The 15,489-nt window shown below is 47.1% G+C and overlaps 1 protein-coding gene across 2 annotated transcripts in view; it reads left to right on the top strand.

Annotated features, from left to right (window-relative positions):
* The window catches only part of LOC146839305 (GTPase IMAP family member 7-like), a 277,862-nt gene extending 262,617 nt beyond the window's left edge, over positions 1-15,245 (top strand). Inside the window, exons 4-5 of one of the 2 annotated variants that reach the window (XR_014981059.1) lie at positions 85-1,664; positions 1,950-15,245. Coding sequence is in view for 1 of the 2 variants with exons in the window: in XM_085651338.1 (XP_085507464.1) it covers positions 85-1,163 (1,079 nt within the window). In the remaining variant the exon portion in view is untranslated. Of the gene's footprint in view, positions 1-84 lie in introns of both variants that reach the window. The other variant, XM_085651338.1, reaches the window with a different exon arrangement.
* The last annotated feature ends 244 nt before the right edge of the window (positions 15,246-15,489 follow it).

Raw genomic sequence — 15,489 nt, forward strand, 5'->3', positions numbered from 1 at the left:
GATGGTCTGTCCACAGAAATAGGGACTGCTGGCATTAATGTATGCATGTTCTCCCTTTCTCACTTCTCACTGCTTTCTTCGCAGGATCTGGCCAGAAGCAGGAAGGGAGATCCCTCAGAATTGTCCTCGTTGGGAAAACAGGAGCAGGGAAAAGCGCAACCGGCAACAGCATCCTTGGAACAAAAGGATTCCTTTCTAAAGCAAGTCTAAAAGTCCAAACACCTTTGTGCAGTAAACAGACATGTGTCCGGCAGGGGCGGGAGATCGCAGTTGTGGACACCCCAGGGTTTATGGATCCAAAGACCCCCTGTACAGACACAGTGAAGGAGGTGAGCGAGTGTGTGGTCCTGTCCGCCCCGGGCCCCCACGCCATCCTTGTGGTGCTGCAGGCTGGACGTTTCACCAAAGAGGAGGCGGACGCAATAACAATTATTCAAGACTTATTTGGGGACCAAGCAGCAAAGTACGTCGTCATTTTGTTCACACGAAGAGAGGACATAGAGGCGGACGGGGGGACAGTCAAGGAGTTTGTTGAAGAGGCGGAGGAGGGAAAGTTGAAAACGTTGTTAAAAGACTGCGGGATGCGCTACTGCGCCTTCAACAACAGAGCAACTGGAGAAGAGCAGGAGAGGCAGGTCTCTGAGCTCCTGGGCTTGATAGACAAAATGGTGGAAGGGAATGGAGGGGGGTACTACAGTACTGAGGCGTATCAGATGGTGGAGCGGTACCTTAAGAACGAACAGGAGAAACTCAGGATCAAATACCAGCAGGAAAGACAAGAAAAGCTAGAAGCATTAAAAGAAAAGTCAAAGATAGCTCTGGAAAGTGCAAAAAGCGAAGAAGAAAAGTTCCTCCTTCAAGCAGAAGATGCCGCGGAAGTTAGGCGCATACATCAATTTTACAATAAGATGGATACAACCCGTTCAGAAGTTGAATCTAAATTACTAGCCATAATCCGCGGAGCATCAGTGGGGGCCATTATTGGAGCAGGCATTGGAACAGCCATTGGGATTGTGGGGGGTCCTGTAGGCATGGCTGTGGGAGCTGCTGTGGGAGCCGCAGTGGGTGGAGCCGTTGGGGGGGTAGTGGGGAAAAGGCTAAGCACATACATAAATGCTGAAACGTTTATCATGCACATTGTTCATCAGAGAAAAATCTTTTAAATCACTCAGTGTCCGCGTGAGCTTCCTCCTGACAACTCACACCTTCTCCCTAATTCGGTGATTGCGCAATGTATGCAAATGAAGTGGGATGATGTAAAAGAGCTTTGAATCGGGGTGAAATAATGAACTTGTAGAGGTTACGTCTTCTATTCACACAAGCACTAAGACGGCAGGTGGGAAGGATTTGTGTAAAGTGTTCCCTTCTAACTTGGCAAGTTCCCTTTGCTTTCTTTACGAATTAATCAGAAACTATTTAGAGAGCTCACAAATACTTGTAACTGATTTCTTCATCTGTTTCTTCTTTTAAAGTTATATTTAAAAAGGGCAACAATGCCGACTTCCGCTTACCTCCCGGCTGGCAGGTGTGCTTTTAGCACCCAACTTAAACAGGCAATCCGATTGGACCCTTAGTACAGAGTTATTCATTCTCTCGGGCGCTTAGTACAGCTGCTGCAGTAATGCCCCAGTTACTTACCAGTAATCTTCATTACTCCGAGTATAGTCTTCCTCGCCACCTGACTAACGTAGTGAGTGTCAGCTCCACACCAGAACCCTCCAAAGCAATAAAGTCAGCCTCACATCCCTTCCCAACACGCCCGACCCATTGCACCCTTGACCTCTATAAGAAGCGGGCCAGCCCAACCCTTCACCCTTAAACTACCAAGCACAAACATGAAGCCGATAGCCAGACAGGGAGGGAGGGATGGGAACTCATGTAGCGAGGAAGACTATACTCGGAGTAATGAAGATTACCGGTAAGTAATCGGGGCATTACCTCCTTGTTAGTCTTCCTCGCCACATGACTAACGTAGTGAGCACATACCAAAGCCAAGCGGCTTCATGGAAACTCACAAAAAACCAATGGACCAGAATGGGACGTCCACGAAAAAGGGCAAACCCAACAGATCAGACAAGTGGAAGAACCACCCAAGGGAGAGGCAACCAGGAGCAGGAAGAACCAGCCCGGGACAGAGAAACACCGGGAGGGCCGTAAACCCGGACCCCCGAGACACGTAGTGCTGCCAGAAAATCCGCCCCAACAAAAGGTCGAAGGAGGACAGAGAAGGCATGGAACCAAACCGCACGGAGCCAAAAGTAACAGCAAACAGGACCATGAACAAAAAGCAGCAAGCCGGTCCAAACACACCAAGACTGCCCAACGGACAGCCAAAAGCAAGAGGGGAGCAAAAGCCCAGACAGAGGAACCGAAGAAACAGAGGGCATCCCCACCACAGCGAACCAGCAAAAAAGCCACAGCAGAAAAGAGACGCAGTCCGACAGAAACACAGCAATACCACATGGTGGAGCACCAACCCCGAGAGAGCCGACACCACCAGAGGAACGGGGCAGCGAAACCAGATGCAATCAAACAGACTGGCAGGAGCAGCAAGAATGGAGAGGGGTGCCAAAGGAACCCAGCACGCCAACCGAACAACCAAAAAAACAAAGGACACTACAACCACACCCACAACGAAAGAAACAGGTGGGACACGGACCCCAGTCGCACAAAGGACCCTCCGGAAGGGATCGCGACACCAAGACGAGAACCCAGGTAGGCACAAGGCAAAACAGACCCAGGAAGGTGCAGGAAACGACACCGAAGCCACCCGGCCACCAAGGGAACCAAACCAGCCAACAGCAAAAAGCTGAAAGGCCATAAGGCCGCCCACAGGGCCCGAAGAGCGGAAGGGACCAGGCCCAAGGCCAAGCCACCAGAAAGGAAGCAAACGTCCACCAGAGGCCCCCATGCAGAAGAAAGCACACAGAGCCCGGCAGGAAGGGGAACCAGCACAGAGGTGCAGGACCGCCCCGCACAAGGACCAAGTAAACCATCTCAGGAACGTTCCCCAAGAAGGAAGCGAGCCGCCGAAGCGAGCACCCGGGTGGCCACAAAGTCAGCCAACAACCAGGCCCGGCCCAGCCGAACAATGAAGAACTGACAGGAAGAGGAGCGCACAGGGAGGAAAAGCCACAGGCAGAAACACACCAAAGGTGAGAAGGACAGAAGAGCTGGGCGAAACGAGCCCGAGCCATGACAACACTCCCGGGGAGCCACCCAAGCCAGCAGGCCCCAGGACCCCAAAACCAGGGACAGAAGAAGAGGATACAAAATCCACACCGGAAGTGCTGGGCCCCACCTGGGAGAGGAGAACTGGGAATCCCAGCACCCCCGGACACCCAAAAGCACTGCTGAAAACAAAACCCACCAAGGGAAAGCCAGAAAGCAGGGGCAGGACACAAAACACGCGCCCACAGAGGCATAACATGGACCATTGAGCAACAGCTCCCAAAGCCACCAACCGCAGCAGCAGATGCCAATGGAGAAGCACCCAGGTGAGCACCACCAACAGGACAAATGTCCTGGCCAGGCCAACAAGCCCAGAACCCCATGAAGAAAAAGGACCATAGGAAAGTGCAATGCCGGGAGCCCGGACGAGAAGGCCGAAGAGCCAACACTGGGGACACAAACAACAGCACCAGGTAGACCCAGGCGGTCACCCTTCAAGGTGCTAACCATTCCAGACCCATCCCAACTGCACAGGTCAGAAGAAAGCAGATGCTGCCAGGGTAATAGGGCCATAGGGCCCTGAAAGACCAAGTACGGGAAGCTGGAGGCTACCTCCAAATCTCAAGGCGCAGCACCCCAACACTGTGGCAGCAAGCCACACCACCATGTACAAAGATACCTGAGAGGGTGCCACAGAGAGGAAGGAAGGGCACACCCAACTACCTCACCAGAACATCCGAAAGCAATCCAGCCAACAATTGGAGAATGACCTCCGTCTCAACCAGAATCCCCCACATCCTCGTGAAGGGGACGCTAGAAATGGATGTGAACACAAACCAGTGGAGGAAGAGACCCCAACCACCAGGCCACAGTGACTCACGGACAAGGGAAGGCACAACAAGGGCCCTGCATGAAAATGAGCCCAGGAAGCACAAACAAAATCCCAGACAACAAACACAGAGGCAACACGCAAGAGGCCACCACAACGTAGGCTCCCGAAACACACCCACAGAATGCCGAAAAACATACTCGGCCATACCCGTAGATGGAAGCACCCTCTGGGATGAAGGGGACCCCCCTGCATCGGGATCAAGGTGTGCAAGAACAAGCTGCACAGTGGAGAGCCACACTCTCACCGCAATTTAAGCAGACAACAAGGAGGGCAGAAAAAGCCACACAGCGCCTCCGCCCAACACAGCGTCCCAAGCCCCAGTAGGGACTCGGGGAATGTGAAAGAAACAGACAAGTTAAAATGGCCACATCCCACTTCGCTGGTGCACCCACACGGCGACCACAGAAGCAGCCCAGGAGGAAGGACAGGCGCCAATAGCAGCCCACCCCCATCAGAAACGCAGAAGCCAACAGCCCCTGGAATCACCAGCAGGACGGCCAAACAGGGATCAACCAGGCCAAACCCCGTACAATAAAGGAGAGCCGGAGGAACGGACCGCAGGCCCAAGGACAGCCAATAATGACAAAAACACACAGTTCCACCAGAATGCGTGTAGCACTACCCAAAGAAACCCCCACTGCCAACCCCAAGAAAGGGAAGAGTGAGAAAACACCGGGAAGGCCCCAATGCAGTGTCCAGCTGCAAAAAAAGTAACAATCCTTGAGAAAGAACTCACAACAAGTGAGACAGCAGGACGGAACTCACAACCTTCGGAGTAAGAGTCAGACACCTAAACTGCCAGGCCACAGCGCCTCATCCAGGTGAACAATCAGGGAATCAACGCAACCAAGTGAGCAAGCAGAAGATCCACGTACACATAGCACAAACCTGCAATGTGGAGCACAGGCAGGAGTTGAACCCACATCCCGCACGAGCCGGTGCCACCAGCAGCACAAGACCAACCTGGGAGCAAAAAACCCATAAGCCCATTCACATAATGCGCCACGAAGCAGGATCGGCAACACCAGCATAGAACGAGGGAAATCAAGGACAAATCTGCAGACAGAGCTTAAAGCGATGTGCCCAGAAACACGCTCTGGAGAATCTGCAGCGCAGAACCAAAAAAACAGGCTGAAGGGTTGGGCCGGCCCGCCTCTTATAGAGCTCAAGGGTGTAATGGGTCGGCCATATTGGGAAGGGATGGGAGGCTGACTTTTTTGCTTTGGAGGGTTCTGGTGTGGAGCTGAAGCTCACTTTGTTAGTCATGTGGCGAGGAAGACTTACAAGGAGGTAATCTTGGTCCCCCTGAATCAGCACAATCTGCCCCAAGGCCCAGCAGTTTTACAAACACAGACTGTGCCAGAGCTCTGCACACTGCACTAGTCATGGGACACTCAGAAGAGAAATGGGCTAAACATCGCACATTTTCTTTTCTTGATAGGGATATTTCTCTATCAGATTGAAAGACTGCACTTGCCCAATTACCCAAGGATAAGGCCCCTGGCCTGGATGGTTTTACAGCTGAGTTTTATTTACGCTTTACGCATATTCTACTACAGCACTTCCTTTCTCTTTATCAATACTTTATTTTCAATAATGAAGCTTGTGGTACCTTTTTAGAACCAATGTGCTCTCTGATTCTACAGAAAGACAAACATCTCTCATCATGTGCTAATTGTTGCCCTATTTCTCTTGTAAATTTAGATTGTAAAATTTTCGCAAAAATAATAGAGCTCCGTATTAATCAGATCATTCCTGATTTGATCAAAATTGAGAAAACTGGGTTTGTTAAGGGTAGATCTATGGCTGACAATTCTACAACTTTCTTGAACATCATACATTTGACGTCTAAAAGCTCCTCTCCTATAGCTGCCATTAATCTAGATGCAAAGAAAGCCGTTGATCGGTTGAATAGGCTTTTTATGATGCTTTTGAACCTTATTGGTTTGCTTTATTCTTTTTATTTGTGTTGAAAAATGTTAATGAATTTTACAATGAAAATACATCATGAGAATAAGAATAAAGAGGCAGTAAGACATTGGTAATAAATAAAACAAAAGTTCTATAAAGGTAAAAAGTAACAGTAGATACATGACTTGTTGGTGAGTAAAAGCATATAAATATGAGATATATACATAAGCATTTTCTGAATAAATAATTAAATAGTTAAATTAATAAATAGATAAATAGTAAAAAAGAACAAGTAAGGGGAGGGGAGAAGGATGCAAGAAGATTAGTAATTAGTAATATGTAAATTACATAAATATGCGTTATCATAGGAAAATACTCACCTTGCAAAATTTTAAGACAAAGACAAAGTAGATTGGGGAGAAAATAGGAGAATGATATAAGTAAGAGAAAAAGAGAAGAGAAGAGAATAAAATAGGAGGAATAATGTGGAGGGGTTGAGCCAGGGTACGGAGAGGTGGGTGAGAAAAATAGGAGGAGAGGGAGAGTAATAAGAAAAAGAATATGGGAAGAGTGAGAGAGACAGAGCAGATTATAATAGGAAAGACATAATAAACAAAGATGTAGAGCAATAGGTTAGTCTCCTTGAGTGGGTGCAGTAAGAGGAACGGAATAGCTAGAAGTGTCATCAGCTTTTGTTTTTAGGAAAGGTGACCATGTCTGGAGAAATAGGTCAGTTTGATTATGAAGATTATAAATCATTTGCTCATGTGAAGCCGTTTGTATCTTGGGTACTAACCATTCTTTCTGTGAGGGTGGGGATGATGACTTCCAATGAAGTAGAATACATATTTTAGCTGTAGCCAATGCAGTGTGGAAAAGACGGTGTTGTGATTTAGAGAGCTTTGGGGAATGGCGTAAATCATGTAAAAGAATATTGGCAGGTGTAAGTGGTAGATGTAGGGGCATTATGGAATGCAAGATTGTACCAACGTAATTCCAGAATGGTTGTATACTTGGACATTCACAGATAATGTGAGTTGTATCACAGCCAGAATTGGAGCATCTCCAACAAGTAGTGTGTGAAAGTAAGCCAGCTTTATGCAATTTGACTGGTGACCAATGCCAATCATGGAGTATTTTAAATAAACAGAATTTAAGCCTTGCTTCACGGGCTCCTTTATGCAGATTCTCCAACAGCTGTATAAGAGATTGATAAACGGGATAGCCATTTAAGGTGAAGATTATGAGAGAGGGGCTGGGAAAAGTAGTGAAACGTGAAGGTTTTATAAAGGCCAGAAGTCACTCCTTCATATTTCCCCCACGTATTTAAATAAGATAGTATTGGAGGAATGTGAAACAACCAAGGGGGTGATCCCAAATGTTTCTTCAAATTCTGTTGGAGTTGAAGGTATTTGGAAGAATGTTGTGTGGGAATATTAAATTCCTCCCTTAGTTGTGAAAATGATTTGAAATCACCATTATGAAGAAGTTGATCTGGAGAGTGGATACCAGCTGCCTGCCACAAAGGCCAAGATAAGGTACGACCATTAATACGGATGCCTGAATTATTCCAGAGGGGAGCCTTGTTGTGGATACGCGGGCTTGAATCTAATAAACGATGTCCCCTTTGCCAGGATTTATGCATTGCTGATAAAATCGGGGTTTCGGGGTCAGAATGACTACTACCACTACCATACAAAAGAGAGAGACCTGAATCTGTGGATAAAAGGTGTTGTTCTATATGAACCCATTGTGGAGCATCTGTGATTCCTGGTAACAAATAAAAAAGTTGAGAGATGTGCAGTGCAGGGGCATATTGTTCAATGGATGGGAGGCCAATTCCTCCATATAGTTGGTGAGCTTTCAATTTTGTCATGGTGAGACGAGGCTTAGCCAAATTCCAGATAAAGGTTTTAATCTTGGAATCTATAGATCGGAGCATGGACAAAGGGATGTGGAGGGGAAGCATGCCTAAGATGTAGATGAAACGCGGAAGAGTGACCATTTTAATAGCTTCGACTCTGCCCCAAAGAGAAAACCCTAAAGCTTTCCATTTGTCAAAATCATGCTGCAGTTGAGAAATCAGAGGAGTTAGATTGTCTATAACCATGTTTTCTAAACATTTATTGACTAGAATTCCTAGGTACTTAAGGCGCGAAGATTGCCAATGAAAAGGGAATCTGTATATAGCTGCGTTTGTAGTCAGAGATGGGTAATGCCTCACTATTGCCCCAATTAATTTTGTAACCTGAAAAGGAAGAAAAATCACTGATGATTTGAAGGAGGAATGGAAGAGATCGGGGGAGGTTTGTAAGGGTAAAGTAGGATATCATCGGCATATAAGTAAATTTTAGAGTGTCCAATTGGGAGAGGAATCACTGTGATGTCATCAGTTTGGCGAATGGCAGCAGCTAATGGCTCCATAGCTAAGAGGAAAAGAAGAGGGGACAAAGGGCAACCCGACGCGTTCCTCACCGAATCGGATATGTGTCAGATAAAAAACCACCACAATTCACTTGAGGAGAAGGATTATCATACAGTAAACGTACCTTAGTTATAAATTGGTCACCCAACCCAAGTCGCTCCATTACTCTAAAAAGGGAGTCCCATTCAATGAGATAGAACAAAATTTCTGCGTCAAGTGAAAGGACTAATGCATCATCTGAAAGGTGTGTAGCTGACCACAGTGTATGGGCTAACATACGACGATGATTCCGAGAGGAACGCCCCGGGACAAAGCCAACTTGAGTGTGATGTATCAAGGAAGGTAATACTTTATGGAGGCGGGACACTAGGATGCTGGCCAAAATTTTAATGTCACAATTTAATAACAAGATGGGACGAAAACTACTGCATAGCAGGGGATCTTTACCAGGTTTGGGTAGGACAGCTATAACAGCTTTGTTAAAGAGAGGCCCCAAGGAAGATACATTATCCGCTTCTTGGAATGCAGCATGTAATGTATCAATAACATTGTGTCCTGCCCATTGATAGAATTCAGTAGGGAATCTATCTTCCCCAGGAGCTTTATGGTAAGGTAGGGTAGCCATGGCATGGGAAATTTCGTCTTTGGTAATTTCACCTTCAAGCAGGGCTCTACCATCATCAGAGAGAAAGGAAAGATCCACTTGTGTAAGAAAAGTAGACATCTTATCCACATCTATCTGATTACCTGGGGGTAGAGAGAGATTGGTAGAAAGAGGCAAATTCGTTGACAATATCTTGATGTCTTGTAAGCATCTCACCTTGTATTGTTCGAATAGCTTGAATGGCTATAGCTGCTTCTCTTTGGCGTAATTATGCAGCTAATAATCTCCCTGCCTTTGACCCCTGTTCGTAGTGTCGCCCCTTCATTCTCTGCAGAGCATATTCTGCTTTGGATGTAAAAAGGCCATTTAAAGTCATACGTGCTTGCTCAAGTGATTTTCGATTCTGCAAAGTTGGAGTTAGGCTATACAGGCGAGAGTAATATTGAATGTCGCGTTTGAGTTCTGTTTGCCGCGTGACGTTCTGTTTATTAACAAGTGCTGCATTACGCATTAACTGACCCCTGATAGTGGCTTTAACTGCAGCCCAAATAGTCCTGTTGGAGGTTACAGAGCCCTGATTAATGGAAAGATAGTCTTGGAGATGTGATTGTAATTGGGATTTACCCTTAGGATTTCTATGCTGTTGGATGTTCATCCGCAAGGGTTTGCGCCCTGGCCTAGAGAGTCCTAGTTTAAGGAAAAAGAGGAAAGGCGAGTGATCAGATAAAGCTGTTTCCAAGATGCGGGATTCCGTGACCAATTGAACTACTTTCTGTGATATCAGAAAAGATTCTATACGAGAGAATGTACCATGAGTAGGAGAAAAGAAGGTGTATTCCTTGTCTCTTGGATGACTAAGACGCCAATGGTCAACTAATCCATTATTCGATGTTACGTCACCTAATAGAGCTCTATCTGCAGCATTCCCCTTGTCTAACGGACCTGTTTTGTCCAGAATGGGGTCTTGCATCATATTCCAATCCCCACCAATGAGGTATTGTGAAGCATCTATTTCTGTTAATAGACGGGACAACTGAAGGAAGAATAATTTTTTAATCCCTGCCAGAGCATAGACTGACCCCACGCAAATGCAAGTATCTCCAATACGCAATTTAGCAAACACATAACATCCAGTCAGTCAAAATATCTTTATTCGGTTTAAGTGCAAACCATAAAAGCATACTACAAAACATAATATATAAAAACAGTTGAGGGTACATAATTCATTTTGCACAATCATAGCTCATAAAAACCTATAAAAACATTCAATAAGACCAATAAAAACAATTCCATTTTTAACACAATAAAAAGAGGATATACATGATATAATTATAAGTTCATTTCCTCAAAATTCTAATAGCTGCTGATAAAAAATTAGCAATTTTAAAAGTTTCCCAAACGTCAGTTAGCATTTGGAGGTAGAGAAGGGCAGGTCTCACCTGCACAAAGCCTTTGTTTTTTAAGATAGGGACAATAAAACGTTTCCTGATAGCAATGAGGTGTTCACAGAAAAAGAGGAAATGTATGATATCTTGTTGTGAGAAATTATCACAAGTACAAGGGCCAAGATCCTCTACCCTTTTCCATCCTTTCTGTTCTCCAATGAGTAGATGCAATTGATTAAGTCTGAATCTAGTCAATAAAAAACGATGGTTATTATTTGTGACATATCCTAAATATGGTTCCATGGATGGTGTTGTTTTACATAGCTGGTGAGCCCTTACTGTTACCTTTAACAGCTCACTCTCTTCCCTATCCATGGTGGCTATACGCAAATACATTTCCTTGCACCATTTTATGTCTCCTTTCACTAGAGCTTCTGGTGAGTGATATAATTCTGGGCGGCCCAACTTTGTTGCCAGTGTCTGGATGTATTTAAGCCAGGGTATACACAACCCGTGGTCAAGTGGCATACAATCTTTCATGATGATATGGTTAAGCAGTAGGTCAGGATTTAACCAGATGCCTATCCATTTCAGTAATGGTGCCACAGCAATAGAATCTTCCACAAAGCCAATTCCAAGCTCCTGATGGGTATTGTAATTGGCTGTTGTTTTCGGGACAGATAGGAGGTTCTTTAGAAACCTATCTTCAACAATCTGTATGTTCTTTACATTTTTTATGCCCCATAACTCAGCCCCGTACATGGCTAGAGAGATACACTTGGCTCTGTATATTTGAATGAGGGCCTTCATTGGCCTGGCTCCTAGCTTTCTGGCAAAACCTAATACGGCCAGAGTTGCTCTGGTTAATACAATTTTTTTCGCTGTAATTTGGGTTACCCAGGATCCTTGGTCGTCAAAAAGTACGCCCAAGTATGGGAATGACGACACCCTAGTTAGTATATGCCCCTCACAGTAAAAGGTTTTAGCCTTTAGAGATTTCTGTCCAATGGCCATTACGTGCGATTTTGAAAAATTTACGCTTAGATCCAATGCCTTCATAAAACCAGAAAAAGAGTCTAACAATAATTGGAGACCCACTGCCGTTCTTGCAAGGAGGGCGGCGTCATCCGCATATAAAAGTGCGGGAATCAGGCATTTCCCTGCACGGGGAATATCTTTACATGAAGCAATTAGGGCATTGTCTAGGTTATTAATGTATAGTGTAAAAAGCAGGGGTGCCAAAATGCACCCCTGTCTGACTCCATTTGATATGGGTATATCTTCCGTACAATTGCCCTGTTGATCATACCCAACCGTTGCAGGTCGGCCGTAGGCAGGTCGGCTAAGAAATAGACGATGTTTTTGTCTACTCCATAGGTTAGGAGCAAGGACCACAGTTTTGACCTGTTTACACGGTCAAAGGCCGAGGACAGGTCCATAAAGGCTACCAATAATGTTCCATTCTTAGCCACCGTATATTTACCTATTAGTAGTTGCAAGTTCAGGCATTGGTCCGTGGTACCCATCCCTTTTCTGAAGCCGTACTGGGCCATAGAGAATGTTCCAGATTCCTCAAGCCAGCCAGTCAGTTGGCCAAGAACCACCCTACCCAATACTTTCACAGAAGAATCTATTAGGGATATCGGGCGGTAACAGCTCGGGTCACCTCTATTGCCCTTTTTATATATGGGTAACATCCATCAGGATCTGATCATTTTTTGGAGATCAGGATTGGAAGTGATTTGCGGATAAGGATTGCAACTCCATATTTGCGAAGAGGGCCAGCGTCTATCGATTCACCCTTTCGAATACTACTGTGAATGACCTTACCTACCCAATCTCTGCATAGTTTATCAGATTCTAGCTTGTCTAGATGGGTTTCTTGCAGTAAGGCCACGTCCATGTGTTTGGATTGAAGATAAGAAACCACTTTTTCCTTTTAATGTAATGGGTGAGACCATGGACATTCCATGTAATTGTACATAGGGGGTGGGTGTTCGTTATGTTGAAGTATAATAAAACAATATTCGATTTCTTAGTCTAAGTGAGGAGAGTAGAAGACTAGGAAGAATATAATATAAGAAGGGAAGGAAAGATAGAAAAGAGGTACGCTGGCTCAACACAAAGACACCAGTGTGTGGGTATGTAGGAACAATCAAGGATGAGGAAAAATAATCTGGGCAAATAGTATAGTGTAGACAATGTAATAAGTTGTTCTTTGTTTGTTGAGAATATAAAGAGAAGAAAAGGGAGAGAAGGAATGAGGGTATAAAATAAGGTTAAAATGAAAGGGGAGAGTATAGATGGAGCAAGATTGTTGGTCCTAAACTGTTGACCGAGGGTCTCGGATCACTGTAGCACCACCGCGGGGGAGGGCCCCATCAGAGAAAAGAAGGAATTAGTATGGCGGGTAGAGATGTAAGATAAAACCCTATGATAACACATTAATCAAATTCAGAAATATAAAATAACATGACATATAGGTGAGTAAAAGTAAGACTTGGAAACATGGAAAATGTCACAATAAGGAAAGAGAGATAATAATTCCAGAGAAATGCCTTTCGCCGTTCATTTGTTTTCTTAGAGAAATCAGCTGCCATGTGGATGATATGGTGTTAGACCTGTCAGCCCTAGGGTGGTCTTTCCCTGTATTTTTTGCCCTTGCCTCATTTTTTCCACCCTCTTTTTCGTTGGCCTTAGGTCTCCGAGCGCCTTTTCATTGCTGATCAGTGTTAAGGTGCAGGTGCTCTCTTCCCCCAATATGGCTGCCACAGGCCCCTGCTATTGCGGAGTGGCCTTTTTAGTAGCACCCTAGTTGCCAGGAGCTGGCTGGAACCCTACAACATTGTTGCGACACTAGCCCATCTTTTTGTCCTATAGCTAGAGTGGGGAAGCTCCTGAAACTTGCTGGAACCTTCTAGAAGAAGGGTGGGGTTTACTTTTGCCGCCTTAGAGGGTGGTCACCTGATCTAGGGCTACTTAAGGAAAGGAGGGAACATTTTTAGTCAGTTGGGGCGACGCAGACCTGGGGGAACCTACGCAGGAGTTTTAGGCGGTAGGGCCTAGTCAGGGACCTATGCCACTGAAAGTGAAAGGGTTTAGGTGCTGCCTTTTAAGTGAGTGAGGGATCCTGAACTAGCCCACTGATCTGGCCCAGCGGGAGGGGAACCCAGGGACAATCTACCAAGTCTGACTGGGAACTCCCTTCAGTCACCAACTCAACCTACCTCCCCCTCCCCCCCTCCCCCCCCCAAGGAACAGAACTGAACTGCTAAGGGCGCCAGACCCAACAAGCGCCAAAAGGACAACAGAAACTTACCACCGAAACTTACTACAGAAACCTACCCCCCCCCCCCCCCCCCGCCTCCCCAGAAACAAAACTACTAAGGGTGCCAGATCCAACAAGCGCCAAAAGGACAACAGAAACTTACCACAGAACTGCTGCTGGGGGATCGACCAGGTACCTGCGCTGTGCCACTCCTGCGCTCCCTGACTTAACCTTGGCCCCCTTCCTAGCTTGTTCTGCCACTGGCGTGTGGCCTGCCACCTCCCAGCCTACCTGCCCTGAGCTGGGGCGCCATCGTGGGAGCAAGGGGGCGCTAGGCGCCGAACACATCGCCACCCCCGAGCTGTGGGCCAGCCCTTAATTTCTGCCACCCCGTCAGGGATCCTGAAAAGGAATCGCTCACCGCTGCGGCCCAGGGCCGGAAAGATTGTCCCCGTTATCACCGGGACCCACGGAGAAGCCTGGGGCCCCGTCGCTGCCGTCGGAGGGCGGAGAAGACCGCCGGAACGCTGCAAAGGCCTCGTCAGGCCTGGAGCCATCCCGCAAGGCCCTGAAGCCGAGGCCTGAGTCACCTGACGGGGGCGGACTGCCAAACGCCGCCCCCGCTGCTGTGCTATTCACTAACTGGGCCGCGCCCCGCAGGCTGCACTGCCATTGGCGGCTGCGGGCGCGAGCGTCAGAAACCTGCGAGGTAATCCCCGAGTCCCCCGGCACCAGAGGAGGACCCGGGACCATCGCCTAATCCCCGCGGAGCTCCACGGCCACGTCTGGACCGGCCGGGAGCCACACGCCATCCCCTCGGCCCGGACATCGCCGGGAGTCCTACGCGGCTGGCGGGAGTGGCTTCGTGAAGAGTGAGCCCCCCGCCCGGCCGCGGAGCTGCGCAAGGGCCTGTAAGGCCGAAACTGCAGGTAAACCCTGGGGAGGAAGGCGGGAGGCCCTAGAGAGGCCTAGAGCACCCCCCCCCGGTGAATTCAACTGTTGGGCCCGCATGGCCCCCTTGACTCGTGCCCGGTGAAGGGCTAAGTGTTGGCCCAGGAAACAGGAAATTGTGGAGACTGGTCAACCCTACTGGATAAGAGGTTCTACTCCTGCTGGACTGTGTATCGCTGTAGTGGTAGGCCATGTTTAAGGCTCTGCAGATACTCCATGTTTAGCTTTGTAATGAGAGGACCTGTTTCAAGCGCTATTGATTTGCTATGTGCAGCGCTATGTTTAGATGCCAGTTTTGAAGCGCTATTGATGTGCTATGGGCAGCGCTTTGTTTAAAATGCCATGTTTGAGGCGCTATGAATTGCTATGTGCAGCGCTATGCTTAAGTGCCATGTTTTGGAGCGCTATTAATTTGCTACGTGCAGCGCTATGCTGGAATGCCATATTTTGAAGCGCTGTTGATTTGCTATGTGCAGCGCTTTGCGTAAATGCTGTGTTTGACGCTCACCAGGATCGCCAGGTGCTGCGCTTTGATTCCATGCCAGGTTTTGCTGTGTTAATGAACTGCCCAAGCTATTCCTAATGAAATGCCTTTGATCCTACTATTGATCTAGATAAAACTGATTTGTTTTATTCAACCTACTGGTGTGGTGTCAATTATTGCGTGCGTTTCCTGTCTCAGTGGATGTGTGTGCTGTATGGTCAGTTTACACGTAAGCCTTTGGGTGACTACCTGCTCGAGTCACGTTACCCCCAGAGGGCCTGGTGACCCCCTGTCCTACATTGGTGGCAGTGGTGGGATAAGGACCTGTGACTATACAGCACCCTCCAGTGAGGCGGTGGGCGCCGCAATTAGACGCCTATTGTTTATTGTATTGCTGC

The sequence above is a fragment of the Triturus cristatus genome, chromosome 4_1 (assembly GCF_964204655.1).
Source record: "Triturus cristatus chromosome 4_1, aTriCri1.1, whole genome shotgun sequence".
Lineage (NCBI taxonomy): Eukaryota > Metazoa > Chordata > Amphibia > Caudata > Salamandridae > Triturus > Triturus cristatus.